Source organism: Fulmarus glacialis, unplaced genomic scaffold, assembly GCF_000690835.1.
Source record: "Fulmarus glacialis isolate BGI_N327 unplaced genomic scaffold, ASM69083v1 scaffold18105, whole genome shotgun sequence".
NCBI classification, from domain to species: domain Eukaryota; kingdom Metazoa; phylum Chordata; class Aves; order Procellariiformes; family Procellariidae; genus Fulmarus; species Fulmarus glacialis.
The window spans coordinates 1-16,301 of NW_009211353.1; the positions used below are offsets into that span (position 1 = coordinate 1).

A 16,301-nucleotide genomic window follows, 5' to 3' on the forward strand; every position below is an offset into this window, starting at 1 on the left:
CAGCTGCCGGCCCGCCTCGCCTGGCCTCACCGCCCGAGTGCTGAGCGGGAACACAAGCGTCGCTGCGCGGCCCTGGGTCGGAAGGGAGCTGCCTCCGTAGGCTCCTTTAGTTTTTCACGTCTTGGCCGGTGGAGGAGAGGTGGTCCAGGCGGGTGCTCCATGGAGGCCCCTCCTCTCCAACAGGCCTGGGACACGCAGGCACCTGGGGCTAAAGGTGCAAAAGTCCTCTGTGAAACACCATCTGGGCTGCGAGGCACACAGAGAAGGCAGGCATCAAGGGGAACGCACAGAAAAAGAGGGGACGGAGGTGTTCATCCTCCACTCCAAGAGAGGGGGATGCCTTCCCCACCATCATGGCATCACTCACAAAATGGCTGCTGCCCACAGGAGGCCCCATTCCTTGGAAAGGCAGAGACATAACAAGAAGTTCTGTGTTTTTGCGGTTACGAAGGTATGTTTGCAAATATTAAGGATGTCCTGGGCCCCCTCTGCCACATCAGGGCTAATGTCCCTGCACATGGCTGCCGAGTCACCAGTGCTACAGGGTGACAGTCATTTTTACTACTGAGTAACTTTTTCAAGTACGATTGACTGCATGATTTACAACACAGAAATGCTTTCTCTACCTCCTGTAGTTAACAGTAGATTGTAAATTATGCAGGGAGACACCAGTATGAGAACTCCTGTATTTCAGCCTAATGGGAGCTTATTTTGACAACAAATTTAAAGTTTCGTGTTGAAATTTTTTGTAATCTCAGCCATGAGGATTTAAGCTCTTCATTTTGTATTTCACCTGGCTCTTATTACCAGCCCACTTATGTGCTAAATCTGTTACCTTCATAACATCATGAGCTTTGTCTTCAAATGTCTTCCACAGTGTTTCTAACTAGCAACATTCTTTACCCCAAAACCACTCTCAACAAAAGCAATAAAAATGTAAAAGCAGAACTGTTAAAAATTCACGTCTAGAAAAGTTGTCAGACACGTGCAAAAATAATCTAGGAAGACCAGTGTGACTCCAGAAGATGTAAAATTTAGTGAGAGAAGGAATCTCTAGCTGCCTTAAGAATATTTTATCACTGCAATAGCCAGGTGCTAAAAAATATTAATAGGCAAAGCTTAAAAAAGTATTTGGAAACTGTCGCTCAAATAATCAGCTGCTGGTCATCAAGTGTACAGCTCCTGTGTCTCATGTTGAGATGTTTCATCCATTTTTCTGTACATAAAGCTGAGTATCTCAGGTTTGCTACGTTGAGCACACAGACATGAACATTGCATTAGTTAAAACAAGCCACATGGAAACAAAAGAACATTTTAGAGATGTGAGTAGCAAGCATCCAAAGTCAGGTAGAAAAATGTTTTTAAATGCAGACATCTGTGTTGATGGAGCTTTACTACTTATCGCCATATGTGATTACAGATAGCTTTGTTTTGTTGCTTTCAATGAAGAGGGGAGAAAACCCAGCAGAGGTAGTGGCCACACACCAACCTTTCACTGTAAACACCGAGAAAGGAGCTATGGAGGGGAAGTCTGTTACTGCTCCATGGGAATCCAGCAACACAGGGGTATAAGAGTGACACTAAAATAGGCCGTGCTGTCACGAGGCCTTGTTTGCCAGAGCCAGACAAGAATGATCTGTTATAAAACATGGTGGAATGTTTGTTTTTGTAGTACTGGATTTCCAAAATCCATCCTCTTTTTGTGGCTGACAAGCTCACTCCTTTCTTTGCCTCGTTACTGCAGCTGTCGGAGGTCTGCACCCCTGCCTGGAAAACATGAGTAACGGCGAGAAAGCAATCCTAGCAAAAATCTGCATCATTCATGCGTAATCAGACAATGCTTGGGAGATTTACAAAGGAGGGGAGGAGGAGGAGGAAACCACAGTGCTGCAGTCATTTGCATTATTTCTAGTTTCTTTTCTTTGCAATAGACACTTTTGGCTTTAAAACGTAATGAGTATATATTCCATATGCAGCTTTATACACACTTCAGCGTTACTGGGTTTTAATTCGCATCCCACCATGACCGAGTAAAATTTGGCAAATAGGCTGTGTCTGTTTATAACACATGCTTTCATTTTGTTTTGGTAATATTATGTACATACATACAAATTAACTTAAAAGCATACTCTGTGTTGTGGCTTACTGCTTACCTCAAAGATTCTCTCCATGGTTTGCCCTGGCTGCTTTATACTATTAAGGCCATGCAAAACCTCCTGGGAAGCACCCTAACAATACTGCTGGGAATTCACTAGGAATAAAAACAGGCAATCGCTGCTTTACATCACTTACTTTCCTCTGAACCAGCAGGAAGATACACAAGCAGTTCAGCTGGAGCACTGCATCTTCTTACAGTTCTTACGAGCAGAGCCGTGACTGCTAACATAATCCAAAACACACTTTTGGATGCTCAGAAGCCAACCAACTGGAGTTTGGAGTAGTCCTGGGTTTGGTTTAGAGCCACCCTGTGCTCACATTTGGGTCCTGCAGCAAGGATAGGAGCCAATGCGTGGCAGTCAAAATGGAAATCCCAACTTTATACATTTACACCGTCTTGGTGGTCTCCACTGACAGTACTTAGGGCTCTGCAACGTGCTTAAGCCACACACACAAGCCTAATTGTCCAACTGTGTGGTTTTACTATGCTAGCTTTAGTGCTTTTCAGACCACAAACTTGAGTAAAAGTGCAGTGCAGTTCTCTTTGCCTGTAAAAACTGTTTGCAGTTTTTACCTGCCTCTCTCTTCAAAGTTTCCCCTATATTCAGATTAGATACATTAGTTGCCTACTATGAGGCGAGTTCTCTAGATGAGAAACACTTAAATTCGTACTTTTTTTACTAGACTTGCACATTCAAAATTTCATCTTACTTTATTACTTGATGGCATGGAAGTTTTAACATAACAGCACATCTGTAACAACTTACTTCCTTACCAACAAAGTTCACTTTGATGATGTCTGGGTGCTTATAGATCCACTGGACAAAAATAAGAAGATATTTACAAATATTATAATTAGCGCAAAAAGGAAAAATCTCTCTGACTCCTGATGCTACGAAGAAGATATTTTAATGTAGACCTTTCTAAAAACCTGAAAGAAGGACCATATACAAACTGGGAGCACTTTAAATATGTTTATTCAGCAGCTATTACAATCAGCCTCCAAAAAACTGGAGTCCCCTCTTGTTTCTGAACCGTATCAAGTGATGAAAATGCCTACTAAGAACATTGAAGCTAAACAGTGCACTCCTTTCTGAGAAACAGACATGTCTAACAGGGATTAATCTCTTTGAAAAGGCAAAATATAAATATATACACTCTAAATTCACGACAGTTTAAACTCACTACTTTAATTCAAGTGGGTAACAGTGGACAAATCCACATCATGTAAACTGCAGTCGTAAAATATCTCTGCTGTCTTCTCCTCAAACCCTGTCCAGTTTCGGTTTACATTCTGTGATCTGCCTATCGCAGAGTTGAAATACAGAAGCGCTGAAGTGTTGAATCTCAGGGGCTGTGCACAGGACCGGGAAGTGGGGCGATAGTCTGTTATCTACACGCTGCTCAAGGCATCCACACCAGGAAGAACCTTACCTGTTAGCAGTTAAAAAATACCAACAAAGTTAAGAACGCCTCTGCCGTCAAACAACTAAGCTTTACACTTGCAATTGCAACATTTAAGCATGTTAAAAAAAAAAAAAAGAAATTATAGGTTAAAAATGGAAGAGCTTGGCTCTATATACACTCCTGTTGACGACTGTGGCTTTTAAGGCATATGGGTTACATTTAAACTGTTCCACACAGTAAATACTTTTTAGGGCTGTAGTGAGTATCCAGAGCACAGCTGCACTCGTATGTCAGCAGATTCTTAACGTACCACAGTCATCAATTCTCAATTAACAATAATGGTAAATTTCTATCCAAGTCTCTGCTAGGGTCAGATCCAAACACCTAAGATCTTTTTCCATTAAGTTTGATGGCAAACAGATTTTTGATTGGATCTAGGGAGTTGCTGCATACTTTCTTCAATCCCTAGTGGCATGTAAATAGAATTTTGGAGTATGTGGTGGAAATTTTAAGAATTATTAAGAAAAAGAAGCAAAGCCTCCTACAAGTCTGAAGTCTTTTTCTGGGACTAAAACACCCAGGTCTAGATATTTACATGCCTCATTCCAACTGATGGAAGCAAGGAATATGCTCATCTTTGAGTAAGAGGGCCCAGATTATTAAAGTGCAATGTTTTCTAAAGCATTCTTAGCTTTTTGTCCTACTTTAATTATGAAGAGAGACTATTCTGCTTTTGCTTTTTTTCAGAAAACCTACCTTCTAATGCTCAAGCTGTGTGGCAGTACTGAATTTTAACACTGTTCACAACTCACTAGTTTGCTGGGGTTTGGGGGGGTTTTTTTGCCTTTTTTTTTTTTAATCTTCAGAAGCTTTTCTAATTAGCTAGACTTCCGTTACATTCAAAAGATCACACACACAAACCCACATTTTGGGCCAAAACTTAGTCAAGTTTGTCCTTTTGAATAAATCGATTGTACAGTGTTTCCTTCTAGCCATCTGCATTCTTTCCCTTTACCATCACTCCCTAGGCAACAGAAACAAAAGCTCTGTCTCGCATATAACTGCTGGAAACTAACAGCTGCAATGCTTTTTATTGCAGTTTCTCTTCTACAGAGAAGTTGACAGCATTAGATAATTTACACATATTGGGAAACAGCTAATTACCAGAGGAAATGAAAACTCATTTAGAGTACAATGTAACTCATTAGAAGAATCCTGTAAATTCTCACCATTTTGAATTCCGAGTACACTCGTGCAGGTTCGTAAGTGATCACTAGAGGGCTCCCCAAAACCAGGGGATTTCAAACAATGCACTGAAAAGGAGACTTCTGGCAAAAATTCCAGACTATTCTGATGCGATTTCCCTAACAGAAACTGGGCATTTTAAACAGTCTGGTTAGCATGTCTCAGGGGATCATCTACAAAAGAGAACCCGTTCTCAAGGCCGTTTTATTTTCTATTCCAGCATTTTTGCTTTCTGGGAGTGGCAGGCTGTGCTGTTTGCAGGAATACTCCATTTTCTTTCCTCTCTTCCTCTAGGAGGACTACAAAAGAAGAGCAATGAGGAGCTCATTGCTCAAAAGCTACGTGCAACTCCACATGGCGGATCAGAAAAGACATTCATTCTATTGTTGTGCTTTCTTGAATATCAACACATGGTAGAGCACTAAGAACTACCTGATTTGCTCAAACAAGTTAAGAGAAAAGAACAGTTACCCTCTAGCAGTTCCAGGCTGGCACCACCTCCCGTGCTGACATGGCTAACTTTATCCTCAGTGTTCCACTTTGCACAGCAAGTAGCTGTATCTCCACCACCTGTAGTACAAACAAAATCAATGAGAGACAGAAGAAATTCAGATTTTGTTCAGCTGAAGGGCCATAGCCTTGCTACGGGCTGGTCCTGCTCCCAAATACTCAGCATTAGTACATAGAGCAGTTTTTAAAGCCCTATCTCCAAGCTGAAGGACAGATGAAAACATGAGGAAAGAAAAAAAATCTGACAATGATTTTTAACATGGTACTGGCAAGCAGAAGCTTCCTTGTTGCATTTAGAAAGACAAGAACGCACACAACTACTTACCAATAATGGTGATGCTGCCCTTTCCAGTTACTTCTACCACTTTGTCCATCAGGGCTTTGGTTCCTTTGGCAAACTTGTCCCATTCAAAGACACCAACTGGACCATTCCACACAATTTGCTTGGCCCTTCCCACAACTTCAACAAACTTCTTCACACTTTCAGGGCCGCAGTCCAAGCCCTAAGACAAGTAAGAGAAGCCATAGATACACCTACTGCCGACCCTCATCTCAAATCACCAATGTCTAGCTGGGATCCTCAGAAGCTTCCCCCTTGCCCCTGGATATGAAGCAAGAGTTTCTCTGTATGCACTGAATATTGAGGAACAGAAAGATGTGCCAGCAGATGCGCAGTAGGGTGGAGCGTAGTGTGGTATTTATCTTCCTAGCACAAATAAGTCATTTTTAAGTCAATGTCAGATGCTTGAAGCTTTGGTTAGAAACTTTTGCGAACTCTACTTAAATTCCAGTCAAATAAAAGGGATTGCTACTGCATTCAGATCTGAAGGTTTTACAAGAATTTTGCTGTTCTAATCCAAATCTCACAAAAGCTACTTTAGACTTAAAAATTCAGGACAAACAACAGGGCTTCAATTTCATTAAATCAACACGCTCTACATAGCTTGACTACCTTCAGAAACATTTGCAAAGGATCACAATTACTCTTTTCACTCCTTTAAGAGGTGTTCTTCCAACCCCACTGCTGCCAGTTACTTCTTTTACCTTGCCTATTAAAACGTACCATCCAGCCAGCAGGTGGCTTCCCCAGTCTGTGCATGCTCATCAAACTTGTCTGCAGTGATGAAGTCAACAGGCAGAGTAATCTTCACACCGTTCTTCTCTGCCTTGGCCATCAGGTCCTTGACAATTTTTGATCCCTCTTCATCAAACAAAGAGTTGCCAATCTAGAGAAATTATTTGGGAAAAGTAAGAGAGAGGTGTTTGTTTAGCTACTGGTCATTGCAGAAGAGAACAGCAGCCATCAAGCCGAACTGCTCAGACAGCAATTCTGGAAAGACTGTCTTCCTAAAGCACCTAGGTAGACATAGGCAGTAATCAGATTTTTTGCAGAGTGATTGTCAAGTAACTTCTCAGTGCTCCCTACTCTTGCAGAGAGTCGAGATAGCCAGTTCTCAATACAGGAATATATAAGGGACATTCTGATCATATTCTTTACTAGGAGCAGACTCAGAATTACTCTTTTCATACCTCCATGTTGTTGATCACTTTGAGGAAGGTGAACGCCATTCCACCACCAATGATCATCTCATTGACCTTATCCAACATGTTACTGATCAGCTGGATCTTATCCTGAACTTTGGCTCTGGCGAGAGGGAGGAGGAAAAAGAATGAATAATGTAGCCACTGCCCGAAAGTCTTCAGACAGAACTTACTCTCTAGTAACTTTTAGCTAAGACAGCATGAAGCCTCACAAGGACTTCTTGGATCAAAGCAGAATTGATCAACTGCTATTCAAGTAATGGCAATATTGTGATTGTGGCATGTCAAGGCCATTCTGAGAGAATGATCCAACACAGGAGTTGTTGGGAGTGGGCAGAAAGGGAATTTGGCAACTTAGCAGGCCAGCATTAAACATCAACTTACAAGAGCATTATTCAGCCCTCTATTTTTTTCCTATTTAAATATAAACCTCATTTGGCACTTTAGAGCCTGATTTCCCCTGACTGTCCAGCAAGGCAGAGCAGAGATCAGAGCACTGCCATTCACAACCACTGCCCAACCCCAGATCCTCTGTACCAGCTACCATATGCCCAGCTCCTGTAAGCCGTCACCCCATCACACTCACAGTACAGCTTCAAACTACTAGGACGACCTGTGATACAGAACTGCCCTGCCCAAGAGCAGATGACTGCTTTTGGCACAAGACACAACTGATAATGGAACCACAATGCCAAAATTACTTTATATAGGAATGGCAGAGGAGGCAGTAAATAGACACAAGTCTCCTGTCTTCCCTCTTTAATGCCATGTATGGAAATTTTGTTGTTATCCAAAAGAAAGCTTCATAAAAGACCTTAGGAAACAACCCTGAACTAAACTGAGGCTGGCACTCAGGAGACTTGCATAAGAGTCTTAGTTTGACCATGCCCTGCTTGGTGATATTAGACAAGACCATTTCCTCTTCTTGCTTTAGCTTCCCCATCTCTAAAACAGGGATAATGATATGAATTTCATCAATAAGACGCTTTCAGACCTAACTATAAGAAATAGGTATTGCCTCTACAAATCCAACCTTAGTGACCATGGAGAGCTCTGGTGTGAACCAGCCACCAACCCCAGTTCAAGCCGTGAAGTTGCTAATGTTGCTACACTGTGGGAACTGAACTGGTAAAGAAGCGTTGATGGGATGGGACAGAGCCACAGCAAAACCCTGCAGGGCCCATCTTGCCATGTGCAGCTCCAGGCAAAAAGAGATGTGAAAGTGAATTAGATTCTAGTTTCTTTCCCTCGCACACACCCTGCTCCTGGCACTGAATTACTTTCCTGCACATGGTCTTTCTTTGCCGACACATTTCATTTCCACTTTACTTCTTAGTACAGTTGTTCTCAGTTCATCTTCTAGGCCCAATTTTGTTATATATAAGCAGTAGCAAACCTGCAGCTGGACCACATGCAGCTTCCGAGTGTGATTTCCCTCTGGTACAACCGAGCAAGAGTTACTCCATCTGCCATCCAACCTAGGAACCAGCTGCACCGCCAGTGGAAAGGTGGTGCTTTCAAAAAAGATAAAGGTATTTTCTGGCTCTGAACTGCTCTCAGAGCTCCTCCTGTGACTCACTAAGATACAGTTGACATTCATCAGCCCTTGGCCACACAGTGAGTTCACTATCAAGCTCCCAGACTGCAACATGCTGGTCACCCTTGTTATGCACCTCCCAAAAAACGTTATTTTGTTCCCACTGGATTTACACCACTTCCAGACTTTACTAATAGGCCAGATATTTTAACATTCTGGCCATCCTAGCTGCTGCTCTAACTCAAACATCCGATCAGGTAACTAACAAACTTTCCCTTGGTGATATACCTGCAACTTCCATCAAAGGCAATGAGGAGTGTATAGCACTTAATGATGGGTCACCTGCAGCTGTAAACCTTGGAAGGGTACTAATAAAAAGGAAAAAAGCATTTTCAGTATAACCAAGATCACAGAAGTTGTTTAAATTTTGTGAGAACTGGATACTATTACTTAAAAAACACATTTATGGGTGCAAAGAGCAGGAATAAGCCACATACTTCTATCAAGAACACGGGAATGTTACGGTGCCCCAGCTTTGTGTTACTTAGCAAAGTACTTTAATTCACCTCATGAACTGAAATACGCTGTCATAGAACTACAGTGTTAAACTGGGTACACATGTGACAAAAATCGGCAGCAATGGGAAATTATTTCTACATGCGAGCAGTCACTTGATTTTGCACAACCTTCAAGTTTCTTTGCACACTAGCTGCTGTGGAAGAGCAGGGGCCCATCCAGCTACAGTAGGTCGCCATTGCATAATGACAGATCGTGTCAATTTACAGAGTGCCGAGTCTGCACGATGCTTGTACTCTGAACTGTGGAGGAAAGGTCACTGACTATGTTTCAGGGTCATCATGTGTATCTAACAGCTCTTCTGGTTCACCTGTACAACAAACTGCTGTGGACTATCTCAATTTGGGGAATGTAGGAGGTCAGGAGATATGATGAGCAGACCCTGATAGTATCATCACAGGAGCGGACATGGTCAGTTAGCCCCTCTCTAATCCACATCTTAGAGAGATCTCAGGACTTATCTACAAATCTGAACTGTAGGTACAGCTAAAAGGAAAGGACTTGTTTGAACCAAGCCAGAATAACTTTTCATTTCTTATAGAGGAGTTAAAGAGAAATATGGAGTCAATAGTCGATATGTTCTTGAGTCTTACCCTCCAAGAATTGCTAAGAAGGGTCTCTCCGGACTCTCTAGGGCCTTAGCAAAATAATCCAGTTCTTTCTTCATCAGGAAGCCAGCAGCCTTCTGAGGCAGACCGACACCTACCATAGAGCTGCAGAATAAAGGTAAGAATGAGGAAAAGAAAAATTTTCTATCAGTACAGGTCCAAACACCCTTGTGTCTTGAGAGCATTATAAAGCCAATCCTTTAGTCAGCTGCAGCAATGAGAATAGCTACTACCTGCATGAAAACAACCACAGGTTTTTGTTTTCCTAGTTTGACAAGATGGCTGTACAAGTTTACTTTCTGAGATTGTTTCTGCACAGGCATATTGATATGCAAGACATTTATAGTGTTAACTAGTGATCCAAAACGCTGGGGGACAAACAAGCACAGCAAGAGCAGAGATGTCTTCCTCCAATAGCACTGGATTATGAAATCAAACTCAAAGAGGACCACTAGAGTTTGCAAGTACACATATCTAAACACACTCCATGAGAATAATCAATCTGGAGCTTTTAATTTTTTGGAAAAGAGGTCTGCTGTAATTGCAGGACAATTTATACAAATCCTAAGCAAGTAATTTTTATATCTTCAAAGCTAAAAAGTCAATTCGTCTTCAGAGTTTCAGCTGTCTCCTGTTCCCAGAGGCAAACTTGAAAGAGCATACACTATCGACAACTACCTCTGCTAAATCCATTACTCAGGAACAAACACAGCAGAATGATAATGGGATAAGCCCAAAAGGAAGTTAAAACTCATTGGGGGCAAAGCTCTATGTGTTTCCATGGCAGACATCATTCCGCAGTTCTGCCGGTGGAAGGAAAATGGATACACACCTGTGAGCTCGGTGAGCAGTTCCAAATGCATCATTGACATAGATATCTCCCAGTTTAGAAAGAGAGGCTCTGAAAGCCTCCACTTTTGCAGAATCAGCCTTGATCTAAAAAGAGAAAAAATGACAAGTTTGTGCTATTCAGGTACACAGAGTTGATTCTGAAACTAAAGTCAAAGTCAGCAATTTGACTTGTAAACCCAAAGCAAAGAAAGGTCAGCTGGAGAAACTCATCAGTTCATCCTGTGGGTCACTGTATTTCATATGCTCTTTCCCAGTCCAGTAGGAGCAACAAAAAGGTTTAAATGGTTTAAACTCCACATTAAACTCCCTGAGACTGCTATTACAGGCCTGAGGACTGTTCCCACTTCAAGTTTCTAGTCCATCAACAGAGCAGGAATGAACTGCAGGACTACCAACCTTTCAGTCTCTCTCCAACAGATTTCCAGTTTTACGCGGTGACCATAGGTAACACAGAAAGGGTGCATAGTGACAAGGCAATGCTGAGATGACACTAAACAAACTCATGCTCACTTACTGAACAAAGAAAGTGTGGTCTCCAAGTGCCACAGGTAAAAGGATGAGCTCCTGAAGGATTGATTCAGTGACTGCATTGAGGATTAACTTATAAATAGCCTGCACACTACAACAGGCCACAGTGAAGGCAGGCAACATCGGAAAGCTGGAGATAAGCTTAGCGTGTAGTGGGCAAGAACAGACGCATGTCTGTTAAAAGACTTTTTCTCCATCCTTCAAGCATCCTACCAAATCCTCATGGGATGGCTCACGTAGTTCAGTTTTCTTTCCCACCATGAAAAGATAGCAGAGCCCACTTTGACAGTAAGTGACTGTTCGGACCTCGTTTACAGCCACTTGCTCTTGAAGAACGGCCCAGGCTGGCAGTCAAGCGACCACCTCTCCAGGTGCCCTTCTGCTTCATCAGCTCACCATCCCACGTGAGGCCTCTGCTGGCACCCAGGTGTAACCCCATGGGGAAGATGGCAGGAAGGTACTCTAATATATGGCAGATGGGTTCAGCACAGCTTTGGGTGCCCTTTTATTCACACAGCCTGAGCAGAGGACAAGCCAAAGAGACTACACAGATTATAGAACAATGCTGTCAACTGCTCCTTCACTTGGTAAATTGCCTGGCTTTACACAAAGAGATTAAGTGCTCCTTTTAAAACCAGTAACATCTGCAAGCAGAACACAAGAGGCTCTGAATGAAGGAACCACTACCACTTGATCTACTTTGGAAAGCCACAGTTTCTAAGCACCAGTTAGTAATCTGCCATCTTGCATTGCATCACTATTTCCATAGCACTGACTTTCACCTCTGTTAGGACGAGAAACAGGTCTGTCAGCAGCACCTCTCCTGTTGCGCTCAACTGCAGTGCATGCTTCCATATGCATACACCCAGCTAAATAAACTGAGAATTACAGAAATGCACAAAACCCTTTCCCAAAGCAAATTAAATTCTTGCCCCACTCTTTTCCCTGCACCAAACTGGCTTTCAGTGGCACATAGTTCTAGTAGTGAATAATTCCAGACTTGCTCAGTTTCTCATTGCCATCTGCAAAGGCTTACTAGTTCTCTGGACTATTTTTCTAAGCTACAGGAGTCCTGTGTCAGCCCATAAAGGGCACCACACGATGTCAGCATTCCACTCCACGCACTGAATCTGAAAGGAGCCAAGGCCTGCATAAAGTCAACGGGGTCACCATCGCTAAGAAAAGCAGCTGTCTGGAGCAAGCATTCTTCCTGACCTTCAAGAAAATGTCAGAGGTGCAAGGCAGCCTGGTTCTACATGACTACTTGTAAGAGCAGACAGGCTTATAAAAGGGTTTGATAATCCCTATGTTGCAGAATGTTTAAATGTTATATTACATTTAGCCAGATAACCAAGAAAGAAGCGTCATTCTTATGGCCCCAGTGGCAACAAACTATCTCCAACAGACCATGTTTTTTGTTTTAGACATCCCAAAATAAAGTCTAATAAGCAGCAACCAATTTCCTGCACAGCCCTATTTCACTCCTTTTTCCTTCTTTTATGGACTACACCATGTTCAGCAGAGTCACCTATAGCCTTTCACTTAAGCTGTTTCATCTTGGAATTTCAATGCATTTGAATCAAACTTTTGCACAGCATGGTACAAGTGATTGGACACACTGAACTAAAGATCTCCGACATCCTTCTGAGAGCAAATTCATAAATAGCGTTTTAGACAGGCTGCTGGCCCCTTGTCAATCTGCAGCAAACAAGGTAGTAAGACCAGAGCAGGCATGTACAAAGGCTAGACTTGAAGCTTCACCTTGTTCCCTGAAGCATCCTTTCCCTTCCCTTCTTCTTCTACATGGAATCGGAGGTTCTCTAGCAGGATGATGGAGCCAGCTGCAGGATTAGCACAGGCCTTCTCCACCTCAGGACCAACACAATCCTTCAGGAATAAGACCTCCCTGCAAACACAAGATATACGCTGTCATCCCACCAGTGACTCTTCCTTTCAGAAAAGAAAGCACCTAGGTCCGCTGACAGAGAGGGCCTGATGCATGGTGGACTGCTCTTCTACTTCACCTGCCCATGAGTGCTTTAAGTTCCACAGCTACTGGGGCCAAGGAGAACTTTTCAGGCATGGGAACACCATCCGGGCGACCCAGGTGACTCATCAAAACCACTGACTTGGCTCCATGATCCAAGCAGTGCTTGATGGTAGGGACAGCTGCCTTGATTCTGTAATGAGAAGAACAAATGAAAAAGGATTCAAGTAGAGTTTACCAGGCAAGCAGACTTAGTGACCACTTACACAAGTGCCCTGGGAGTTGTCCCTCAAAAATGACAAAAGAAATGGAGCACAAGAGCTGGGCAGAACAATTACTTAAGAAGTCCATCCTACCTCTGGCATTCACGTGGTTCAACCTACCCCACCACAAAAGACAGCAGGGCATCACCACCACTAAGTCTCCAAAAGGGCCACGGGGCTTCTTAGCAACTTATCCTTGCTAGAACAAATGTCTAGGAGACTAACCACATCCCACAGAGCACAGCTTTCCCTGTGGAGCTAACCCAGCCTACTCTTCTCCTAGGGACTGGGACAATCCTGAAGCACGGTCCAGAGAGCATCAACAAAATTCTCTGTCCCAGCATGTTTTCATATGTTTCACTGTTAATCTTCCATGCGATGTAGGACACGGAAATAGAATGCATTTTGTAATCTAAATTCTGCTGATTGCTTGTAGCTAAGAAATGCCAGGACACGCCTGAACATTACCGGGCTTCCTAGTTTAGTCTGTGATCCTCAACCAATAAAGAAATGATGTGAATGTTGAGCAGTGACCATGTTGCGGTGAACAAAACTGGCATCTGCCTGCAAGTGACAGACAAGCAAGACAAGACATTTGATATCACTGTTTCTAAACCCTGTGTTTTTGTAAGCTGCACTAGAACAATTATTCTAACATAAGCCAACAAGGTAACACAACCACAGGGTAACCAGGAGGCAGAAAGTCTTCTGGGTACTACCAACAAACATAACAAATTTTCACACACAGCCAAAGGGATGTTGTGAAACGGGCATAACACTTCAACCGTATTTGAAGAATGAAGTTTAGGATCTGTAAAATTAAGAGACTTTTTCTATATGCTTTTCACAGCAGCTACGGTGAGAAGGTGCCTTGTAGTTAGTGTAGTTTGCTAATAGCTGCAGGGGTTTTAATTAACAATTGCTGGACCTTCTCTGAGACACCTTTAATATTCTGGTACAAGCAATGACAGCTTAATCATGGCAGCACTCCAGGTACTGCTAACAGAACCGGGCTAAAATCAGAGAGAAAACAGACTTTGGGGCTTCCATCTGGTATGGAAATTATGGCTCACCTTTGATTGTTGGTTATTTTGTGATCCTTCATTGGAACATTGAAGTCAACCCTAAAAAAAACAGAAATAAAATTAAATACTCAACAAATTTCTTTTACAAAGAGCGAGGGAACCTGCCAGTAAAGGTGCTGGCTAGAAAAGCAATGTTACAGTTAGAGTAAGACTTTTAGCTCTGCCTTGTACACAAGTTCCGTTTTGAAATCGGTATGTTATTAGCTATTTCTGCTTATAATAATAGAACACAAACAGAGAACAAACATCTGCTAGAATGACTTAGTAAAGCTATGCCATCAATACATCCTAATGCTCATGACCGCAGTGGCAATGATGCTGAAGCAGGAAATAAAACTGAGACTGAACAAGTTTCCCACAACCTTTTCATTTTAAACAACATGCTCTCAGCTCACCGACTAGGAGCTTCCAAGGGAAAGGAAGCGGATAATGAAAAGTGACATTGTGTTCTCTAACGAGGCCTCTAAAATGCTTGGTTGGACTACTACGGCAAGCAGGCAGGCTCAAGGAAGCTGTCCAGCTGTCCTACACTTCGAATTTCTGTTCTCTGCAGCTCTAATCTCTCTGCAGCCGAGTGCTGTGGCTTATCACATTCCCACTGGAAGACCTGACATGGATCTAGAGGCAACTTCCCTACTGGTGCCAGAAGAAGGGATGGAAGGGAGGAGTTTCATCAGCCGATTCTCACTAGCGTACCTTGTGCCCATGTGCTGACTAGCAGCGGCAGGAAGCTGTGTTGCGTAACAGCTAAAGGCAGAAATTACTCACAGAGCTAGGGAAGGGAACAGCTAACCAACTGTAACAGCGTATCAGAACGAGGGAAGTGAATATGGTGTTACAGTTCACCCTTCAACATTCTGTATCTGTATTAAAGAACAACAAAATTCAGGAAGATGCTTGAATTCTCTTGTAGCCTGCTCAGCACGAGAAACAGATGGAAAGAACGACAAAAGCTGCCAGCAAACAGGAGTAGCTGAGCAGAAAGAAATTGAACTGTCAGCCCCACGATACAGTGAACTAATTCTAGAAAGGGGAAAGAAAAGCACCATTATCGTGCTATTATTCTAAAATGAGAGAATAGAAGAATAGTTTGCTTTACAGAGCCATCAGAGCTACAAAAGAAAGACCCACCTCATCCTTCCCCACTGCAGGACAGCTGAAACCTGAGCTCTCCTTGAACCCTTTCTCCTCCCCATTCCCAACTTCTCTTGAAGCTTTGGCATTAGGACTGGAAGACAAGCAGGTTATGAGTATGCCAAAATCATGATGAATATGAGAAGAAAAAAAGAAGTATCGATTTTAGTAGTACTGAGAGCACATGGTGATTCTTTTCAGGGAAAAGAGATGCAGGCGGGAAACACAAAGATTGGCATGTCATCTGCTGTTTCACTCCGGTTTAGTAGCCCATGACAGAATTGCAAAGATGGATATGTGCATTAACTACTGGAGACTAAGAGCTGGCTAACCCCATCCTCTGCCCATGCAAGACTGTTCTCTGTCACACAACTCAGAAAAGGAAAAAACAGTCAGATGGCAAAAAAGAAAAGAAATCAGTTGTTACAGAGATAAAAAGATCTTTTGTCGTACCAGATTTAGAAAGCGCATGCAAATTCTGAGCTAGCTTCTTCAGAACTCATTACGGGGGCTAGCTTCTGGTAATCAAATTTCTAGGGAACTACTTCAAAATAAGACGACACAGAGACAAGATAAAAAGAACAAGTTGCGTGACGCAGACTACAGGGAAGAGAAGTTATAATTTTGTTATATCTGCTTACTCACTGAGCAAGGCTACAGACACATACTAGTCATATTACAGTGACCTTGGACAAAGAATCCCACAATAAGAGTATTTTGAGCAGGATGTATCACGATGTACCTCAGTGCCGTTATCTCCCAGTATCCGGCAGCAATTCCAACATTAGGCTTTCAGCAGGCCTTCATGTTTTATAAATAAGCTACGAATTCCTATTTTAGGGTTTTACACCAGGACGTGTTGAATACCTG

At 42.7% G+C, this 16,301-nt stretch overlaps 1 protein-coding gene across 1 annotated transcript; it reads right to left on the reverse strand.

The window, feature by feature from the left end:
* Positions 1-3,112: 3,112 nt before the first annotated feature.
* On the reverse strand, positions 3,113-14,336 carry LOC104076601 (phosphoglycerate kinase-like; the record flags this gene model as incomplete). The annotated part of the gene is given in 11 exon segments (XM_009577520.1): positions 3,113-3,591; positions 5,281-5,379; positions 5,645-5,822; positions 6,383-6,395; positions 6,397-6,545; positions 6,850-6,964; positions 9,568-9,687; positions 10,415-10,518; positions 12,724-12,868; positions 12,987-13,142; positions 14,286-14,336. Coding segments are annotated over 11 exon segments (1,171 nt in total), but the record flags the coding sequence as incomplete, so codon positions are not given.
* Positions 14,337-16,301: the final 1,965 nt, after the last annotated feature.